Source organism: Phacochoerus africanus, chromosome 13 (genome assembly GCF_016906955.1).
Source record: "Phacochoerus africanus isolate WHEZ1 chromosome 13, ROS_Pafr_v1, whole genome shotgun sequence".
NCBI classification, from domain to species: Eukaryota; Metazoa; Chordata; class Mammalia; order Artiodactyla; family Suidae; genus Phacochoerus; species Phacochoerus africanus.
In genome coordinates, this window is record NC_062556.1 from 5,963,321 (window position 1) to 5,985,608 (window position 22,288).

Here is a 22,288-nt window from a genome sequence, read left to right on the forward strand (position 1 = left end):
GCAGATGCAGCTCAGATCTAGCATTGTTGTGGCTGTGGTGTAGGCCAGGGGCCACAGCTCTGATTCGACCTCTAGCCTGGGAACCTCCATAAGGCTGTAGGTGCGGCCCTAAAAAGACAAAAAAAGTTAAATTAAATTTTAAAAAAATCAGGCTCCTATTTTTAACCCATATTCAAAAATAAATTCCATGAATTTAAAAAAATGTGAAAAATGATGTTTTAGAGTAAAATTTGAGAATTTATACACTAAGAGTCAGAGAAAAATTTTTTTTTCTTTTTTTTTTTGTTTTTTTGCTATTTCTTTGGGTCGCTCCCGAGGCATATGGAGGTTCCCAGGAGAGGGGTCCAATCGGAGCTGTAGCCACAAACCTACGCCAGAGCCACAGCAACACGGGATCCGAGCCGCGTCTGCGACCTACACCACAGCTCACGGCAACGCCGGATCGTCAACCCACTGAGCAAGGGCAGGGACACAACCCGCAACCTCATGGTTCCTAGTCGGATTCGTTAACCACTGCACCACGACGGGAACTCCAGAGAAAAATTTTCAACTGAAACAGTAAGCCAGAGAGTTGTAAAGGAAAGGAGACATTTATTTTCAATGTTTAAGTTAAACATACCATAAACAAAAGAAAACCATTACAACAACAGATTGTGCGAAATATTTGTTATGCACAAGACAAAGGTTAATATCTATAGTACATAATGAAGGCCTACAAATTTATAGGAAGAAGAAAAACTCCATAGTAAAATGAGCAAAGGCTGTATGAACAGGAGGCATTTACAGAAAATGCAAATACAAGTCTAAATGATAAAAAAACATGAAAATTGCTTAATTCTACTAGCAATCAGGGAGACACACACTAAAGTAACAATGAACCATCACTTCTAACGTATGAGATCAACAATTTGAATTACAGTCTGAATGTTTACATTTATTTTTTCAAATGATGTCTCAAAACAATCATTTGATAATATTGTGAAAAAGGAAGGAATTATTTTGTATTCCAAGTAATCATACACGAACCACAGTATTTTTAAATTTCAGATTCCTAGGGAATACACTTTGACGAGAGAGACCCCTGTTGCCCTTTCTGGGCCACACTGTACACCCCTTCCAGCTCCAAACAAAGAACTCTGTTTCTCCTTGTGGTCCCTGGACAGCGCTTCTGACTTTATGACCACGCCCACCCAGGACCCCAAGGAAGCCCCAGTAACACACCGCTGAACACCCTACTCACGCAGGTTCTGGCAGCCCTACCTTTCTGGTTCTGAGACTTTTCTGGCTGTCTGCACCTGATTTTTTGTCTAGTTTCTCACAGCCTCTGGTGCTGGGGTCAAGGCAACCTTGATATAGGAATAAATGAGCCCCAGTGCTAACTGTTTAACAGTCTGAAGCTAGTTTCACCCAGTCCCAACCAGACCTTTGAAACATCCAGCCACTGTTTATTGAGCTTACAGGGCCCTGGAGAGGACAGTGAATGAAGGGGTGGCGGAGAGTGGAGGCAGGCAGCTGGCCAAAAGGCTATTTATTAAAATGCTCCCAAAGAGGAGAGCTACAAAGGGCTCCCAAAAGATGGTGAGTGGGATTTGCAGTCTAAAAAACTGGAAAAGACAAGGAGAGGCACATGTGAAAACAAGTGCAACCATGTGTTACAGATGCTGTAAAACAAGTGTGCGTAGGTGACGGGGGACACGGGAGGGGCAGGGGGACGAGGGGGGACCGGATGGCAAGACTTCACAGAGGAAGTGAGGCTGACCGAGACCATGCAGTAGAGCACGCCACAAAGAGGGAGAGCAGGAATAAAAGACAGGCATGAAAGCGGTGACATTTTTGAGAAATAATGCGACGAAAGGATTTAAGAATGAGGTTGCTTTGGAGTTCCCGTTGTGGCTCAGCAGTAACGAACCCAACTAGTATCCATGAGGTTGTGGGTTCGATCCCTGCCTCACTCAGTGGCCTAAGGACCTGGTGTGGCTGTGAGTTGTGGTGTAGGTCGCCGACGCAGCTTGGATCTGCTGTGGCTGTGCTGCAGGCCGGCAGCCGCAGCTCCAATTGGATCCCTAGCCTGGGAACTTCCATCTGCTGCAGAGGTGGCCCTACAAGAAAGAATGAGGTTGGCAGTCACATCACAGACGGTCTGTTTGTCATTCGACAGAGTCTGGAATTAATGCTGGAGGACAGGACCGAGGACCACATGACGTGAAGGAGGCAAGTCACAGATTTGGATTTCAGGGGACGAAACATCACCGGTAGCAGGAGGGAAGACGGTGTGGAATAAGGCAAGGAGCTCTTCAGGAACACCTAAGCTCCTGTGGCTCCGGTGCTGGGTCATAAATGCCATTAACCGTGATACTCTATTTCTGAGGTACTTCAGAAACAATACTTTCCTTTTTCACTGAGGCCAAGACACCTAAATAGAAGGCTAAACCAATAAGGTCCTTTTGCCCCTCCAAACCCTACTGTGCAAACTTAGTTGTAGACTCTGATACATGGAGGGAGGCTGAAGAGCCTTTGGCATTAATCCCAGATACTAAAATAGTGAGAAAACAACAAAACATGGGACATAATATCTATCCATAAATCCGACTGAATGGTCAGGGCTATGGAGCGTTCTAAGAGTTATGATTTTCCTGGCAAAGCGTCAAAAAAACACACCTTCAAAAATGACTCAGAAGAGCCATGTGGCATCCAAACACGCTGACAGAATGAAAAATGTTAAATAGCCTACGTATAATTCACCCTTCTTGAAGAAGAAAAGGAAGGGAGTTTTTTAAGGCTTCAGAATGACATTTTGTTAAGTACGAACAGGGTCATGAAAAACACCAAAAGAAAACTTCCCAGCTCACTTATAAAATCCCCCTTCTTGAAGAAGAAAAGGAGGGGAGTTTTTAAGGCTTCAGAATGACATTCTTTTTAAGTCCTAACGGGGTCATGAAAAAAGCCCAAACTTCCCAACTCAGAAAGTGGAGTCACTCTATTTTCTTTAAAACGAAAGAATATATTCTGTCACCCCCAAGTCTGAGCGCCCGTGGTTCCCGGGGGTATCTCGTTCTCCATGCCCTTCTTTGGGCTTTGGGGGGTTTTCTAACTTTCTACAATGAGCATGTATTGCTTCCAGCAAGAAAAAACAAAAAAGTCAAGTAGACCCATCAGGCAGAGTGACTGAGGCGGTCTTTTTCAGCTTTTAAATTCTAAATCTGCTGATTCCAAATCAGACTAAGGTAAATTCCTTCTGAGACACCCTTCTGGTGTGCTTTGAATATAGGCGAGTTTCTTCTCGATTCTTTAACTGACTTCAGGGAATTAATTTTTGAATTGTCAAAAATATAAAAACTTCCCTCTCAATTACTCAGCCAGTGGAGGCGAGTACTGACAGCAGTGTCACTGAAAACAGCACCTCAATAGCAAACATGTGTAATTACTCGGTTTTGTAAGGCAGTGTACAATGTTTTTGGCAGATATGCCTTCTGAACTTTTTTTTCGTTAATATTAAAATGACTCTACACTCCTTCATGTGGCGTGGCAAATGAAGGGTAAAAAAAAAAACAAGGCTAGCACTTAAAATTCACTGGATAAATTCTACAAGCCACGTGCTCCACAGACCAGTGAGTAAACACGCACCAAGCTGAAAATATAAACCACGGCTCAGGAACACAGACCCGAGGCAGGGCTGTGAAAACATGAAAAGGGGATGCCAGCCTCTGCTGCACCTGATGCCACGCAGACGTAAACCGGGAAAGCCAAACACCTGTGCTTAAAAGCGCTTACATTAGGAAGCACTCTCAAAACCCAGCTTTTCATAATCAAAGGACACTCTTTTAAAAGCAGCTCCAAACCATAAAATAAAATAAAAATAAATAAAAGCAGCTCCAACTGAAATCACAGTCGGCAAAGTGTTTCAGAAGAATTTAGGAAGCCCTCATCTCTTAGGGTGAAAGAGAAGAGTCTGTCAAATAAAACTCGAGGTAACATATTCCTCCATCTCTTAACATGCGTAAAGGGACCTGCCAAGAAAGTTGTGTAAGTGGGATTTATCTTAAATTAAGCACATTGAACCGTTGCTGACACTGCAAGAATTTAGATATTCTTTCCAGAAGTCCTCTGAAACGTCCGTTTCTTTCTCGTTGAGCTTTGTACCACAGGAGCTTGGCACCCCTGCCCAACTTTGAAAGGGAGCAATTTCTAAAACGGAAACAGTCACACAATATTCTAAGCATGAGGCACCTTGAAGACAGTCATGTTTTACAAACTTGAGACACAAAGTGAATTCCTTTTCCCTCCCATCTCTCACGCAATGGAGCGCTCATGCTTCCCTACCCTAAACTCTGAGGGAAAACCATGGCCACCAGCCACTCTCCAAACCCCCTTGTTCTGACTCCATCTGGCTGAGAGCTGCCCTCTGAGACTGGGAGGAAGAAAGGCCAAGCAGGCCTGGAAAGAATTTGTAGCTGCTGGGGGAGGGCCCATCACACCCACCCACCTGTGGCTCTATTTTCCGCTGCACCCACAGCGCGTGGAAGTTCCCTGGCCAGGAATTGAATCCCGGCAGCATCTGCGGCCTATGCCACAGCTGTGGCAATAATGGATCCTCAACCCACTGTGCCAGAGCGGGAACTCCCTGCCTGTGGCTCCTGATGTTGGGGATGTCACAACTGTGGCCTCTGGGGTGGGATGCCAGTTTCCGGTACGTCTAGCCCTGGGGGAAGGGGCGTAATGGGAAGCAGACAAGGATTCAGGGCCTTGGCTTACAGTGCTGAGCTTTAGGGCTGGGTTCCAGGCCCAGGAGGTTGCTCCAGAAACTTCTCCAAATAAGTGCTCCTAGATCGCCCATATCCATCTCCAACCTATTTCCCAACCATATTCATCAGTCTTATCTACTAGGCACAACTATCCATTGATCTGCTCTTTCTCACACTTTTCATTTAATCAACATTTACTGGGTGCTTTCTACACGCCCGATGCCGCCACAACAATGTGTAAGACATCACCGAGCTCGTGGAAGAGACACACATAGACCTGGAAGCAGAGCACGGCGGCTGGGGGCTAAAGGTTATGGTGAAGTGGGTACAGGGCGTCTAGGCAGCATGCGGGCACAGAGAACTTGGCTTCTCCCCCTCAGGCACTCCTCTGCTATCTGCTCAGCCCCCCAACCCTTCACCAGCCTCGGCCACTGTGTCCCTGGGACCGTGCAGCTAAACCTCTCCAATCTGTTCCAACTGCACTGCCCAGTGCTTTTTTCTCTGCACATCCCAACCCCGGAGGAAACCCAGCTTTCTCAGAAGTGACGCCTCTTTCCTCAAAAGCTTGTCCAGTGGTGTCTGCTCTTTCTCCCACTTGCCCTGACCCACAGGGCAAGAAAATGCCAGCCTACCTCTTGCTGCTCATCATTCAACAGCATCAGTCAACTGCGTCTTCTGGCAAAGGCAGGCGTCTACGTCACCCCGCCCTTTCTCTACTTTCGGAGGGATGAGAATTCGAGCAAAGCCACGGGAGTTTTTCAGGCGGGCATGCTCTCACATCTCCTAATAAGCAGGCTCAGCTGCTTGCCTGGCTGGGCTCATTCACCTGCTTCTCACCCACGTTTCATCACGGCCTGCAGTCTAGGAGGGAGTGTTTTCTATGTTAACTAACATACATCTGGCAAATATTTCTGCCATTGAGGCCTGAGGGTAAGTTGAGGAAGACAATAAAAAGTAAAATGGGATATTTGCTCTCACACAAGGCACACAATGAGCCAGTTTATTGTGTAAAATGTGGACCCAATAGTCCTTACTTCATAGGGTAACTGAGGATGAACTAAGAACAGGGATGTTAACTATTATTGTTATATTGTATCCTCCAAACTATACAGCATACAGCAAGCTTAAGCAACCACAGCACACCATTCTACAATCAAACCTAATTTAATCCCTTAAATTACCTGGCATACTCAACACTGTTTTGCATTAGTTGATGCTCTAACAAACCTTTTTAAAAGGATATAAATTTGGTTGAGTGCAGTACTCAAAACAAGGTGATTTTTCTCCTCGCCTGCTTTCACACTGGTCACCAAAGGCCTATTCTCAAGGCTTCACGATTTTTTTTCCCCCCTTTTATGGCGGCACTTGCAGTCAGGGGTCAAAATGGAGCTGTGGCTGAGGCCTACACCACAGCCTTGGCAACACTGGCTCCAAGCCACATCTGTCACCTACTCCACAGCTTGTAGCAATCCTGGATCCTTCACCCACTGAGTGAGGCCGGGGATCAACCTAAACCCTCAGAGAGACGTCAGGTTCTTAACCTGCTGAGCCGAAACAGGAACTCCAATTTTTTAAAGCTACTTTAAAATCACATTCTCATCTTGCTTTTGAGCTACTTTCTACCTCTCAACACTTTCTTCCCCCAACCCCTGGATTCTAAGAGAGCAGTTTGGTTTTCCTTCTGCTCCTCTGACCATCTTTTTTGTCTCCAAGGCACTTCCCCTTCTCCCGGCTGCCTCCCGAATTCCACTAGTTCTCAGGTTCATCCTTCCTTGCCACTGATTCTCAGAGTCTTTCCAATATGCTGAGCTCCGTTCGTTCATTCACGCCTTTACCATCTCTGCTTCGGACTAGCACAACACTCTAAATGGTACTCTGGTTCCTGGTCTCTCCTGATGCCATAGAGCCCTCATGCTGCCACCAGAATAATTTTTTTTTTTTTAATGTCAAGTGTTTATGACAAGACCTCCGTTATCTGTTTCCTATAAGCAAAAGTCCAAAGCCGCAGCACACCCCACAGGGCCCGGCACTTTAGCCCCAACCGATCTCATCTCATTTAGCTCCACCTACCCACAGAATTACAGCCACGTGGAGAGCGTCTTCCCGTGTGCCCTTTTGCAAGTCCCTGCCCTCCACGTTTGCTCTCCTCAAATGCTGTTTTTCCCTATCCCCAACCGCTTCCGGATCCAGCTCCTTTCTCCACTAAGCATTTACCACACTGCATTTTAAATATCTATTTACATTCCTATTACCCCAGGAAAATAAAAGCATCTCAAGTACAGGAAAATGGCTTTTGCTTCTCTTTAGCTCCAGAATCTCGTACTAAGCAAATGCTCAATAAATTGTTAATGACTGAACTGTGAGTAGCTAACAAACATTAAAAGGACCTTTCTTTAAAGAGTTGTAGTGTAAAACTTTCTCCTTAGGTTGAACTTAGATTAGGTGAAAGGAAAAAGATGCAAGTGATACATTCAAGCTCAAACCTCAAGGTAAACACGGTCCTTCTGAAGAAGAAAGGGAGACATAAGGACAGCAGTGCAGAAGACTCAAAAATCTGCCTTATCCCAGAAGTTCAAGGCTGTCGGACCATGACAATGGATATGCAGAACACACACAACCTTATCACTTCCCTCCTTCAGGGGCTTTTTAAAGGTAAAGCCTTCTCCTTAGATCTGGCACACAGGGAATAAATAAATTTGCTTCCGTCTACAAAGCCTCATGTCACATTACTCTCTACCTCACTCTCTGAACTTGAGCCACATTGGCCTTTTATCCCACCCCGCATTTTGCGCAAGCAAACCTGCCAGCAATGTTTTTTCAACTACTCTCCCAAGTTCACCCTTACACCTGGCTGTCAGCCCAAGGACTCCTTAAGTTATCTCCAGATAGATAGTGACATGGTGTCATCTCATGGTGACAGACTGTGAGTCTCTTATCACGTATTATTTGGAAGACCATACAGTATAGTGTTATGACTGTAACTATGATGATCACATGACCTTGGGCATCTTAAACTCCTTTTATGTCTTGCTTTCTGCGCCTATGCAACTGAGGGAATTGTAGTACCCACTTCATAAGATTGCTGAAAGGATGAAAGACCATAGTTCATGTACAGCATTTGGAACTGTTACTATATATAGTAAGAGCCCCCAAAGGTCAGTCATAACCATACTGCTTTCTCAGCTGTCACCCTCCGCACCCCCAACAGTTCCTTTACTCCTGTAGCCCAGGAACCCCATCAGCCTGGCTGCTTTCTGCATTCTCAACCTCAGCACTGGGTCCTGAACACAGCTGGCCTTTGATACATGATTTTAAAAAATTAAAAAACTGGCCAAAGCCTTGGGTTCCCCGTTTGTCTGTCTAGCTCAATCCCCCTAGGCCTCGTTTACCCTTATGAAAAACGTAATCTCTACCACAAAGAGATTCGGTATTAACAGGGCGAAGCACTTCGCCAGGCGCATGGCCCATCTCCAAACTCCGCACAAGCGAACAGCGCGGCGGCCCTCGTCCCCCGCCCGCCACCCCCTCCAGCCCACGCCCTTACTGCGCCCTTGGCCCCCGGTCCCTCGGGACCACAGGCGTGGGAGCCCCGGCCCCGAGCGGCTCCCTACCGGCGCCCCGCGCCCTATTTCCTTCCTCGCCCGGACGGACGCACTTCCGGCGGATGTGGGGGGGCAACCCCGGAAACGGAAGTGAGCGGCGGGGCCGGCTGACGGTAACGGGTTGAGAGGCTGTGAGAAGAGCGAGTCGAAGATGGTGAGTGAGATCCCGGACGACCCCAGTGGCCGGCGGGCTCGGGTCTGTGGCTGCAAGAGCAGGCCGCCGGCTCCCAGCCCGTCCCCCGGTGGTAGCGGCGGCGGGAGGAGGAGGCCGGCCTCGGGCGCCATGATCTGTCGAGTCACGGGGTCGGGGGTTCGTGGCCGAGGTCTGGGCCGGGCTCCGGCGCTGCCCGTGAGCGGCGACTTGGCTTCATCCTCTCCCCCCTCCTCTCCTCTCTCCCATCCCCAAGCCCCCCCGCCCCAGCCTGGCCCCTTCCCGTACTTGGCGCCAAGCCGGAAAGGACCGTCCGAAAGGGCGAGGCCTGGGGTGCGGAGCTGCCGAGTACCCCTCCCCCGAGGGGGGACCCTTTGGGAGCCGAGTTCTCAGACTCCTCACCCACCCCCGACCCTCGGAACTGCCATGACAGCAAACCCACAACTGTAGGTCGTCTTTCCATCACTCAGCGTAACTCTGCAGACATTTCTGGAAGCTTGTAGTAAGCCAGATGTTGGGGAAAAAACTAGATAGTTACCGCTCCCTGTTTTCCATACTGTTAGTGGATCTCCTCCTCCCCCGCCCCTTCTCTTTCTCTTCTTAACTTATAAGTTACGATATTTAGGAGAGATTCCTGATCTTTGTCCGTGACTCTGATACCAATTTTGCTGCTGGATCATCCAAATCTAGAAAGTTTCTTTTGGTAAATACCGCCGATCTAGAGGTTTTATAAAGACTCAGAAGTTTTATAAAATAAAAGAGGCTTTATTTAACTAGTGTTGCATAACGTTTCATAGATTCGTTTTTCTCCACTACTTTATTAGAAACGTGTACTAATGCTGATTACAGAAAAGAATTAGGACAGTGATTACACTGGAACTCAGAGATCAGAATTCACCTTCTGTGTGTGTGCAAAAGAAACGTTCTCTCTGTGGTATGATAAAGCAGCCTGGGAGGAGGAGAACGTTGGTGTAGGAAAGTAAGAGGAGGTGTGTTTGGAACAATAGGACCCTACAAGTCGAGTCCTGGAAGGAGTTCAGAAACCTGGAAGGATGAGTGAGCAGGACCAGAGGGTCTTTGCCTTCATCACAGGCACATGTTAGGTTAGTGACAATCCACACTCCATTTGAGCTGCTTTTCCTAGTTAATCATGACTTCTCTGTCGGGGAGTTGAAACCTGTTGTGCAGGTCTTGAGTTCTAGGTGTAATCACCAAAAGGCTTGTTTGCTTGTTTTTTAACGGCTTTGGTGGGGGAGATTGCATATCAGGCAAACCATACTTTGCAGAATTGGAAAATGGAAGAGGCTAGAGGCAGCACGTCCCAGTAGAGTGCTGTTGAAGTTATCCAGGTGTGAGAGCCTGGACTAGGCGGTAGATTGAAGAAACCCTGGACAGTTTAAAGTACCTGACCTAATAAAATAGATAAATGAAGTTAAAAGCCAATTTAAAAAGTTGGTTTTGGAGTTCCCATCGTGGCGCAGTGGTTAATGAATCCTACTAGGAACCATGAGGTTGTGGGTTCGATCCCTGGCCTTGCTTCTTGGGTTAAGGATCTGGCGTTGCCGTGAGCTGTGGTGTAGGTCGCAGATGCGGCTCGGATCCCGCGTTGCTGAGGCTCTGGCGTAGGCTGGCAGCTACAGCTCCGATTAGACCCCTAGCCTGGGAACCTCCATATGCCACAGGAGTGGCCCTAGAAAAGGCAAAAAGACGGGAAAAAAAAAGTTGATTTCTCAGAATAGCTTCTCATAGAGGAGTATAAGACTGGATACCAAACCACCTGTAGCTGTTTTACGTTTTTTTCTGCAGATTTGCAGAAAATTCTGTAAATTCTGCAGAATTTACCTTTTCTGCAGAATACAGCATCTGTAAGGATGTTACATTTCAGCAACAAGTGATGTAATACTCAGTATAAATGAGTAGGGTGCCAGTACACCAGTACCAAATGTATACTGTGAGTCTTTGTTTTTGTTTGTTTTTATTTACAGCATCCTAATTAGATGTATTTATTTTTCATAGGTAGTACCCTCTTATGAGAATCAAACACTTAATGAAATCCCTTTTTTTCCTCTTAGCTTCTATGACTACTCTCTTCTAGCTATTCTGTCTGTTCCTAATCCCATTTTCCTTGTTTTTTCTGATCCTTGAGGAATGGTATTCCCCAGGCCTCTGTCCTCAACTTTTTTCTTTCTGTGCCAGTCATTCTAACCCAAGGAGGGATCTTGCCAATGAAAGTAAATTTGATCATGCCACAACCCTTTGAAGGTGCTCCATCAATTTCAGAATAAAACCCGATTGTCTTTGCGTATTTAAATCTTTTCATTTGTTCCTTTTTGCCAGCCTTTACTTCTCCTCTACTCACACATGTAGTCATCAGCTTATTCATTTATGTTTTATACCTTTAGCCATGTGCTTTTTCTCCTAGAATGCCTTTCAATATGACAGCGCTTACGGATCAACCCAGGAATCCTTCTTACCCCTAAATTCAGTGTTATTCACTGACCCGTGTGTATCCCTCTCCCGTAATGCTAAGGCTCATGGTGGTTGTCTAGACTGTGGGCTCTCTGAGGGCAAAGCCCTCATCTTTGCTCCATAGTGCTTAAACATTGTTTTTTTTTCTTGTTTGTTTTTTTGGCCATATGTCATGTGGAAATTCCTGGCCCAGGAGTCAAACCCAAGCCACTGCAGTGACAACACCAGATCCTTAACCTGCTGTGCCAGAAGAGAACTCCTTTAAACAGTATTTTTAACATAGATGTTCAGTGTGCGTTTTAAAATTTTTTCTTGTATTTAATAATGTTTTTTACTTGTGCTGTAGAATGCCCGAGGACTTGGATCTCAGCTAAAGGACAGTATTCCAGTTACTGAACTTTCAGCAAGTGGACCTTTTGAAAGTCATGATCTTCTTCGAAAAGGGTATGTGGGGAAATTGTGATTTTGACTTTGTTATAATAAAATGTAAATTGCCACAATGTTTTAAATTTTGTTTTGTACTTTGTGGTCTTTTTATTTTTACAGCCTCACCTGCAGCATATGGAAGTTCCCAGGCCAGGGCTGGAATTGGAGCTGCAGCTGCTGGCCTACACCACAGCCACAGCAACGTGGGATCCAAGCCATGTCTGCGACCTACACCACAGCTCACGGCAACACCAGCGACCGAACCTGTATCCTCATGAACACCAGTGAGGCTTGCCATGGCTGAACCACCATGGGAACTCCTAAAAAGATTTTGATAGGTCATAAGTATATATTTAATTTAGGAGATAGCAAATAATACACTTTAGGGGAGGAAGGGAAAGGAGGTTTGGATCCTTACTTTAGTGGAAGGAGCATCTTATCAGGGTAGTAGGTGTCTAGAACAGGGCATCCTCCTAGGAGATGATATCCTGTGGCATATCTGGTAGGATTCTTCTTCTTGCTGATGTAATTTGGGAGGCTCATTTGTTTCTTTGTCTTGTTAACTGTTACTGTAATTTACTTTGGGGCGAGAGACTAGAACAGAGTCGTAAAAAGCTTGGACTCTGGGTTTTAGTCCTGGCTCTGCTCTTAGCTAGATGTTTGCCTCTGGGCAGATCACTTAATTGTTCTGTCTCAGTGTCCTCATCTGTGAAATAAGGCTGGTAATAGCTTATATGTTATTTGGAAGAATAAATGAATTAATACACGGAAAATACTTAAACCAGTATCTGACATTGGTAAGCATTACCTAGGTGTTAGCTGCTCTTGTTTTTCTTTTCTAGTTTCAGCACAGTTACACCTCTGCCCTCAATGGCCTTTCTGTTTTTATATGTTTATGTCTCAGTTTCTAGTACTGGTTCTTTTTCTTGACAGATCGTTTTTCAGCTTAATCAAGTAAGGGTAATGCCTTCCTCTCCCATGTAGGTACTGAGTTGTGAAATTTAAAATTTTATGTGTAGTTTTAAGGTATTCAGTCTTACTGGAAGGCCATTCTAACTCCATCTCTGGGAGCAGCCTCATGATTGCCTTTGCCTTGTTTAGCAAAAGGTGTGGTGTATTGAAGCCTTTGGAATTGGAGATAAAGCTTGATCTATAGTACAGTCAAATTCATAAGCTAGCCAACAATCAAGTCTTTTGATTTGGTTTTTGTTTTCCTTTTTTTTTTTTGGTCACATAAAATGGTCTTTTCTCTTCCCATTTAGTCTGTAAGATTGCCGTGACAGAACCATTTGCAAATTCCACTTCAAAGATAGTGTTCTGTACAGAGACAGTATTCAGTACCTACTATTGTTGCAGGATTTCTAAGGTTTCTTTCAGTTCTCAAATCCTGGTGTGAACGATAAGATATAGGATACCATCTTTATAAATCTAGAGTGACACAGACTAGTGGCCTGGTTCTCACTCTGTGTCACCTAGCGTGGTACTTTATATGTAGTAGATGTTCAGTAAATGTCACACAGACTGTTCGGCATGTGTCCATAAAAATACATTTACTGGGAGAGTTCCCGTCGTGGCTCAGTGGTAAGGAACCCAACTAGTATCCTTGAGGATGCAGGTTTAATCCCCGTCCTTGCTTATTGGATCTGAGATCTGGTGTTGGTGTAGGTTGGGCTGTGGCTGTGCTGTAGGCCAGCAGCTGTAGTTCTGATTTGACTCCTAGCCTGGGAATGTCCATATGCCGCAGATGCGGCCCTAAAAAGACAGAAAGAAAGAAAGAGAGAGAGAAAGACAGAGAGAGAGAGAGAGAAAGACAGACAGAAAGACAGAAAGAGACAGGCAGACAGAAAGACAGAAAGAAAGAAAGGAAGACAAAGAAAGAAAGACATTTACTGGAGTTGCTGTTGTGGCTCAGTGGTAACGAACCTGACTAGAATCTCTGAGGATGTAGCTTCAATCCCTGGCCTTGCTCAGTGGGTCAAGGATCTAGCATTGCTGTGAGCTGTGATGTTGGCCAGCAGCTGTAGCTCTGATTCGAACCCTAGCCTGGAACTTCCGTATGTTGCAGGTGCAGCCCTAAAAAAAAAAAGAAAGAAAAAATTACATTTACTATTGAATATGAGTTAATTCTGGACAGACAGAAAAAGCGTAGATATTTTATATAGTACAAGAATGATGTCATCAGAGCAATAGTAATAAATATACTTCATTAAAGTTCTTGTAGCTATAGGGCATCATCAGTACCATGTTTTGGAGCGTTCTCCCAGTGAATTGAAGTCTTGACCACCAGTATCTATAATAGATGCACTTCAAACAATTCTACAGTAAATGTGACTTTTTTCTCCCTTTCGATGTGTAATTCTGTGAATTTCAATACATGCATCAAGTCCTGTAATCACCATCACAAGCTGGATCAAAACAGTTTCATCATCCCCCCCACCCAAACTCCCTTGTGCCATTTAATTACATTGCAATATTTATAGATGTGATTTTGAGCTTTAGATGTTGAGTGATATATAACCTCCCTCTTAAATGTTATTTTCAGCTTTTCTTGTGTCAGAAATGAACTTTTGCCCAGTCATCCTCTTGAATTATCAGAAAAAAATGTAAGTACGTTACCTGTGGCTTTATTTTTGTCCTCTAGTAGAAAAATACATTATTAAGATAATTCTGATGTTGCACATTTGACCATAGAGAAATCGAGGCCTTCTTCTCAGTATCCTTACAGAGTAGGGCTTCAAGTTATCCCTATACCGCCTCACTAAGGCTCCCTTTCTACACATTCTTCTCCTTTTTTTTAATGGACATTTCTAGAGGTTGGGCCACCTTCTCTATTCCTCTTAAAATATCTTCCCATTTGATGATCCTGTTTCTTGTATACTTTTCCCTGCCATTTTTGCTGTTGATTTTTTCCAAGCCCATGTCTCTAGCCTTGACCTCTTTTCAAACCCTCCATCTCCAAGTTATCGCTAGGGGCAGGAGGTACACAGACGAATATGATACAGTCCCATCCTTAAGGGGCTGACAGAATTTAATGGGAGGACAAGCAGTGGATAGGGGCTTCATAAAGCTGTGCGGAGGACCAAGGATTGAGCAGCCACCTATGGAAGGCTTCCTGGAAGAGGGGATATTTGAAGAGTTAGGTGGGGAAAGGTCATTCCCAAAGAGCATATAGACTATACCGATGTTCTAAAGACAAACTAAAGGGTTTTTAGATGCACGTTCAGAGCACAAAGTATCTTGCTACTTGGGGTTGGTGCTGCAGTGTTATGCGGTTAACAGAAAGCTGACCTCATCCTCTTTTTTGTTCCCTCCCTCTTTAGCAAGGGGAAAAGATCTTGGAGAAAGTATAGAACAAATATGATGATAATGATGAAATTAAAGTTCAAATTGGATGCGAAAATAAAGAGGCCCCTGGTTGCTTTAGGTGCATTCTGGTTTCATGCTCAGAAGTTGACTTCGGGAGTTCCCGTCGTGGCGCAGTGGTTAACGAATCCGACTAGGAACCATGAGGTTGCGGGTTCGGTCCCTGCCCTTGCTCAGTGGGTTAAGGATCTGGCGTTGCTGTGAGCTGTGGTGTAGGTTGCAGACGCGGCTCGGATCCCGCGTTGCTGTGGCTCTGGCCACAGGCCGGTGGCTGCAGCTCCGATGTGACCCCTAGCCTGGGAACCTCCATATGCCGCGGGAGCAGCCCAAGAAATAGCAAAAAGACAAAAAAAAAAAGAAGTTGACTTCGGAAGATTGTTTTTCAAAGATTACAAAATCTCGGAGTTGCTATTGTGGTTCAGCAGGTTAAGGAGCCAATGTTTCTGTGAGGATACAGGTTCCATCCCTGGCTTCGTTGGTTAAGGATCCGGCGTTGCTGCAAGCTGCAGCATCAGGTCACTGATGTGGCTCGGATCTGGTGTTACTGTGGCTCTGATTCACCCCCTAGCCTGGGAACTTCCATGTGCTGCAGGTGTGGCTGCACAAAGAATAAAAAAAGATTACAAAATCTCAAGTCAAAAAATGACTTTCGATTAACCATAGAAGTCACGTAAATAGGGTTATAGAAGAAAAATCTGGTACGGATAGCTCAGTTTGATGGATAGCTCAACTACATCACAATAGACCAAAGGACTGGGCCAAAAGTTCAAGAAAAATACTTAAAGAGATGAACATGAAGTTCTTTATTCGGGTTCAAAAGATAAGTTGTACTCATTTAGGTGGAGTAAACCTTGTTTTTTAGAAGTAATATAAGTGCTTATGGCTCCAGAAAAAAATTGCTCATCGCTACCCAGTACAAATTGTACATAAAGAATTTGGTGCCCAGACTCAGTTGCTCAAAAAAGTGGAGTCTAAACATTGGTGTTTAATTAACAGGATGGTGTAATAAATCTATTTCTTTGATGAAATCCTTTGAAGAAGATACTTTCATACTTAGAAATCTTTTATTAATTTTTGTCCCTGTGTAACTCTGAATTTCAGAGTACTTATACCTTTTTTTTTTTTGCTTTACCAGTTTTGTGGTAATTCTCATCAAAAGCACCAAAATATGATTATGCTGTGTAAATATATTTTTGCAATGCGAAGAACATTCCATAATTTATTAGTTTTGTAAATCTAAATTTTGGGTGGTAATTTCACACTGGTGAAGTGTACCTGCATGGTACGTGAAATATAGACGTATATTTTCTAAAATTTGTTGAAGTAGTAAAAAAGACTGTTTTTATTTCAGTTAAGGATATTGAAATCCTCCCACTAAGTATTATGTTTCAATGCTACCTGTTTTGAAAGCAGAATGTTGAGTATAACATTTAAAATTACATTGTTGTCTTTTGTAGTTCCAGCTCAACCAAGATAAAATGAACTTTTCCACCCTGAGAAACATCCAGGGTCTGTTTGCTCCCCTCAAACTACAAATGGAATTCAAGGCAGTACAGCAGGTGAGTGTGTGGATGTCAGGTACATGTCTGCCTCCCACGGGGGTGTTGCTGGCGGTCAGTGGTCTTCTGTTTCCGTAACAGCTGTACAGACCTTACCTTCTCTTCTCCCCAGCAACCTATCATGCTTTTCCTCGTTTTAGGATATGACCTTGATTCTTACTTCATAGAGAAAAGAAGCCTGAAATGGAAAACGCCTCCACATTATCAGCTCAGTGTCGGAAAACTTACCTGCATCTACTTACATGTTTTTCTGTTTCGAGGGGGTTACACTGAATTTAAGATGCTCGGGTTCGTTGAGTGCCAGTGACTCATATGTGTATGAGTGACTATGTGCCAGTGACTATATATGTACGCACCTTATACCACGCCATGCTACAGGTGTGAGAGGAAGGTGCTGTTGTCCTGTTTCACAGATGAGGAAACTGAGGCAAAGGCATAGGATTGGTAAGCAGTAAAAGCAGAATTTGAGTCCAGGTCTCACTGACTCTGCAGCCCACACTTTCTCCTCTGTACTTAAGTACTAGCCTACAGTATGTGTATTCATTGAATGACTGAATGGATAATTGAAAAAAGTAGAGAACACTAGTTCAGAATGGCATCGTGTTTTTTTAAAGGCCTACGGTGACTCTGATCTTCACTTCTGGTTATCACTATTGTTTTCTGCTTTAAAGGGTCAAAGGGTCATAACCAGTACAAAACAACATAGCAAGGAGTAGTGAGCTTACTAGGTAGGATAATGCTCTCAGAGAGCTGGAATTTCTTCAGGAATTTGATTATCCTGCATTTATTAGGAACAAAGCATGGCGTTAGGCTCTGGGATTTTGCGTTTTATCCCATAGTATATGCTTTTATTTTTCTGGACAGAAGCTAAGCCCCCAAATATGTACAAACGTAATGGAATTATGCAGTATTAGTAAAAGCGTTCAATTTCAGTGCCTTTATTTAGTTCGAGGAATAAAGTTTTGATATGTTTTTAAAAATTTGGTTTGGATCTAAAATATGAACCTGTCCTTCCCCCTGTGCCCCTGCAGTTAAATTGATATTTTACTTAGTTTTGCGATTTTACAAGCAAAGGGAAGAATGTGAAATTTGGTCATGTGTATTTTCTCTCTCTCTTTTTTTTCCTAATTTTGTCCTGTTACACTTTTCTTAAAGGTTCAGCGTCTTCCATTTCTTCCAAGCTCAAACCTGTCCCTGGATATTTTGCGGGGTAATGATGAGACTATTGGATTTGAAGATATTCTTAATGGTAAGTGTCACTCCGTGTCTTTGTTGGAGGCTGAATAATGATTAAGGTAACAGCAGCAAACGAAACCTACAGTGTCTTTGTATTCATGGAGCTTGTAGCTGATTGCATTCACTTGTGTTTATTCACTGAAATAAGATAAAATTTGATGGTAATCACTGTTCCTTAGCTGGTTTTAAAAGTGAAAATTATTTATTGAGTTCTGAGAGTGTAGTCATTTCAGTCAACTAATGACAGTAATTTCATTTCTTGCCCTGAGGATCAAGTCTGATGTGTAAGGCTAATATGTTCTTAGGGCAGCTTAAACAAGGATTGTTTCAGTATTCTAAATGTTTGTGGGATGAGAGTAGTTTTAAAAACAGCAGTAGCCTCCCTCTCCCCCCAAGTAATAGTTGTGTTTCTGTAGATGGTCAATAGTAAAGAGTCTATCATTTTTAACAAAATTCTCTGAATTAATTGTATTATGTATGAGATAAGTGATTTCAGCATCCTCAGCATGCAGCATCCTCTGTTTTTTCTGGTTCTGAGGAAGATAAATATAATTCTGTCCAGTATTGCCTCTGCTCATTATGCCTGAGAATTTCAGGAGAAACAGAAAAACCTGACAAGATTAAATTATGTTAATTTTGCTTGGCTGCTAATGTCTGGTAAGGAGATGCTGTGGACACAACAGAAGTCTAGTGAGTGAGCCTCCTCTTTGAGAATCTTTCCTGGGGGAACTTTGAAATGCAGGAAACCTAGAATTCCCAAGCTTTTACATTGAACCTGGACCTCATTTAAAATTGTAAGGTGATTGCTCAGGTCCATACTAACTTGTAATTAGTTACAAAAATGCCTTCATTTAAAAATCAACCTCTGTGAAGCTGTGTGAAAAAAGGGAGAAGGACTTACTGAGGATTTATCTAGTCAGATGCCGTGTGTCAGGCACTGGGCTAGGTGTTGAATATATGACGTTAAAAAAAAGTAAAACATATGTGCTTTCTAATGAAGCAGGTAAACATTAATAGATAAAGCACAAACATGCAGTTACATATTGTGGTTAAATTCCAGGAATAAAGAAGATACGTAGTTTGTTGTTGGGTGGGAAGGGCAGGCACCTCTGCGAATATGACATACACATTGATTCCTGGAAAGTACATGAATTAGTTGAGCTAAAAGTGGAGGGAAGAATGTTTGAGACAGAAGAAGCAGTGTGTCCAGGGTCTCTAACCCGAGAACAGCTGAAGAGCTCTGAAGGGTTTAAGGTCTTACCTCACTGACATCTAGCAGGGGACCCTGCCTTGGTTTCCTGGATGCTGGCAGAGACAGACTTCTGGAGGGAGGGCAGTTTTTTACTCACAGCAGGAGAGGAGCCAGAACAACAGCTTTCCTGTTGGGTCCCTGAGCCCCAGTTCCCCCAGGGCAGCAAGAAGAGGGTTAGGTGAAACCGACATATGGAATGGAATATGAATATATTCCATTACAGTTGGGGAACCCCAAGTTCAGGGGGCCCGAATCTTTTGTAACAGGCTCTCAGCCTGCCAATTGTGTGCTGCATGGGAAACACGATCTCTCTTTAGAAACAGCCTTGGAAAGAGTCCAGAATGAAGGCGGACATGCCTCCACTTCCAAGATTCGCAGAATCGAGAGGCCCCCTAGAGAACTGTCTCTCAACACACGTAACAGCGTGTTAAGAAGGCCCTGTAGCTGGCGTGTTGTGAGGGAAGTGGAAGTAGAATAAGGCAAGGAGCCTGAGCCCAGTTAGGGACAGAGGAGCCAGAGCCTCGCAGACAGCAGCCGAGTTTGCAGTGGGAAGCCATTGAGTGGCTTAAAGCTGTGACTTGGTGTGATGAAATTTCTTGGTTAAAAGTCACTAGCTAACTTGTGGATGTCTTTTTATATTCATTTTAACTGCATCTCTGTAAGGGAGCTGTGAACTGGAAAGATGCCCTGATTAGGTGGGTGGGTTTTTTCAGGATGAGACCCTTGCACTGCACTCCAGGGAACTGTGACTGCATAATTTATGGTCCATTTATGGCTTCACCTCAGGGCCTTGCCTTAGCTAGTCCTTCTGCTCACAGTATTCTGCCCCCCTCCATTTTTCAGATCCCCGTGTAAATGTCACTTCTTCCTTGAATTACCCAGTCTCAAGTAGTCCCAGCCACCCTGTCACCTCACTTTAATTCTCTGCATTCACTTACCCATGTTTTTCTTGTTTCTTATTTGTTTTCCCCAACTTAAATACAAGCCTCATGAGAGCTGGGGACTTTGTGTTGTTAACTTTTGTGTCCCCAGTGCCTCGTAAGGTGCTTGATCCCTGGTGAGTGTTGAAAGCTCTTGCTCCCCGCGTTCTCCTCGTTGCCTTTGATTCAGAGGGAATTTTAAGTCTAATGAGGGAGTGGTCTGTGAATCTAAGCACCACATGAAGACTATTGAACCATGATGAAAATCTGTCTTTTTTTTTCTTCTTTTTAGGGCTGCTCCTGCAGCACATGGAAGTTCCCAGGCTAGGGTTTGAATCGGAGCTACAGATGCCAGCCTACACCCCAGCCACAGCAACTCAGGATCTGAGTCTCGTCTGCGACCTCCATCACAGCTCACAGCAGCGCTGGATCCTTATAACCCACTGAGCAAGGCCAGGGATCGAACCCACATCCTCGTGGATACTAGTTGGCTTCTTAACCCACTGAACCACAATGGGAACTCTGAAAATGTGTATAATTCACCAACTTATGTTTTTAAAGGGTTGGAGATGATGAAGGCTTTGCTTGCTTGCTCATCAGCGAGGTGCTTCGCCAGGAACAGTGTGCACATTATTTTACAGGGAAGGAAGGGTGTATGGGCAGCGCAGTAAGAAAGTCAAAGCTCAACTTCTGAAAGCCAAACATGGCCTCCTATTTCCTCCAGTGCTGTCACTTTAAGATGAGGAGACAGACGGACCAAGAGGCCCTGGCCTCCCTGGGAGTCCCATGGCAGAGGCTCTAGACCAGGGCCTTGCTTACGTGGTGCAAGTGACTTATTTAATGTTAACGCCAGTAGCTTAAAGAAGCAGAGTTGCCTTTATAAATGAAGGTATTTTGTTTAAAATTTGAAAATATTACAGCTGAAACTCAAGTGTTCCGTGATTACCCCAAACCCATTTCTTTCTTTCCTTTCCTGATTGCTTGCTGCTTTTAGTGTATATCCTTCCAGACTCTTTTCTCTGTGTCTTCATACAAACATATATAGTAAAAAAGTTGCGCATTGCTTCGGGTTTGTGTTTTTAACATGGTTGGTGTCATGCTGTGTCTCACAGTACGCATATTGCGTCCACATGTGTTGCTGGATGTATACTTTTTTCTCTCTTACGTACACGAAACAGTGCTGCAGCAAACATCTCTTGTTCTTGGTACTTATGTGCAGACATCCTTTTTCTTAATTTAGGTTTTGAATGCCTGTTGTATCCACAGTTAATCTGGTAGCAATTATAACAGCATCAGTTGTTGCTAGGGCTGCTTTGTTGTGTGGCAAGCGTCAAAAGTAGAGGTCGTTGGAGTTCCCATGGTGAGGCTCAGTGGAAATGAATGTGACTGGCATCCATGAGGACACAGGTTTGATCCCTGGCCTGGCTCAGTGGGTTAAGGATCCGGTGTTGCTGTGAGCTATGGTGTACGTCACAGATGCAGCTTGGATCTAGTGTTGCTTTGGCTGTGGTGTGGGCCCGCAGCTGTGGCCCCTAGCCCGAGAACTTCCATAAGATCAAAAGAAGAAAAGAAAGAGTAGAGGTTGCTGGACTGACGTGACCCAGTAATCTCCAGTCCCGTAGGGGTCCCGTGAGGAAACATCCAAATTGATCTTAGTGATTATTCTTAGGGATCATTATTTTAATGATTATTTTTACAAACTGATTTTACAGTTTAAGTCCTTGGGTGTGTGTTCTGTTTCTTGTCCTGTGTTGAGGAGTAGAAGGCAAAAAAGAAAAAAGGCTTTGTCTGTAGGCAGCTTAGCATCGGTGCTCAGTTAAAGGAAGACCTTTGTCTGACTTATCAGTACAAACAAGAGACTGAAGATTTTTAAGGTTTTCTTGCTCTAGAATTCTGATTTGTGTAAATATGTTTGCAACAGAGCACAAAATGATAGAGATAATTTTTTTTTTTTTTTGCAAATTAGATAAAGGATTGTTGAATCTTAATTAGAGAGTGTTCTTAGAGTCATCTGGGAAGCCACCGGAAAACTTAGCAACTTTGTAAAAGGAGAACTTTTTCAGTTGGTATTTCTTTTTTAAAAAACAACTCAGTTGAAGTAATTGACGCACGATAGAATGCAGCCATTGTAAGCACCCCGTTCTGTGAATTTTAGTAACTGTCTCCCCCCCCCCCCCCCCCCCCCCCCCCCGCCCCGAATCAAGATGTAAAAGGTTTTCATCATCCCCAGAGGGTCCTTGTCCCTTTGCAGTCAGTTCCCCCACCCGGGACCCCAACTAACCAGTCGTTTGTTTTCTGTCACTTTGTATTAATTTTGCCTGTTGTAAAGTTTCATGTGAGTGGAATCATTGAATTTATCTTTTTTTGAGAATCTTTAATATGTTTGTTTTTGTTTGTTTTCAGACCCGTCACAAAGTGAACTAATGGGAGAACCACATTTGATGGTTGAATATAAACTCGGTTTACTGTAATGCAGTGTGCTGTTCATGGAAATAGAGGGTCTGCAACTTTATAGTCGTCTTTTTACTACAATTTGATGTGCACAACATTAAAAGTACTGACACTTGA

The 22,288-nt window shown here is 44.0% G+C and overlaps 1 protein-coding gene and 1 long non-coding RNA gene across 3 annotated transcripts in view; one reads left to right on the plus strand and one right to left on the minus strand.

The window, feature by feature from the left end:
- Window positions 1-8,413, minus strand: part of LOC125113218 (uncharacterized) — a 27,342-nt gene extending 18,929 nt beyond the window's left edge. The window contains exons 1-2 of one of the 2 annotated variants that reach the window (XR_007131385.1): window positions 8,354-8,413; window positions 5,375-5,603 (exon numbers count right to left, since the gene is read on the minus strand). This is a non-coding gene — a long non-coding RNA (uncharacterized LOC125113218). The remainder of the gene's footprint in view (window positions 1-5,374; window positions 5,604-8,353) is intronic. The other variant, XR_007131386.1, reaches the window with a different exon arrangement.
- On the plus strand, window positions 8,326-22,288 carry POMP (proteasome maturation protein). The gene is made up of 6 exons (XM_047755776.1): window positions 8,326-8,498; window positions 11,311-11,408; window positions 13,933-13,993; window positions 16,211-16,312; window positions 17,468-17,561; window positions 22,124-22,288. The coding sequence occupies exons 1-6, from the start codon at window positions 8,496-8,498 to the stop codon at window positions 22,189-22,191; spliced, it is 426 nt and encodes a 141-aa protein (XP_047611732.1). The 5' UTR covers window positions 8,326-8,495; the 3' UTR covers window positions 22,192-22,288.

What these genes read in the sequence shown, in the direction of transcription:
- POMP (XM_047755776.1), top strand. An exon ending in AATTCAAGGCAGTACAGCAG is followed by an intron (nt 16,313 to 17,467) that starts GTGAGTGTGTGG and finishes CTTTTCTTAAAG; the next exon opens with GTTCAGCGTCTTCCATTTCT. An exon ending in ATTTGAAGATATTCTTAATG is followed by an intron (nt 17,562 to 22,123) that starts GTAAGTGTCACT and finishes GTTTGTTTTCAG; the next exon opens with ACCCGTCACAAAGTGAACTA.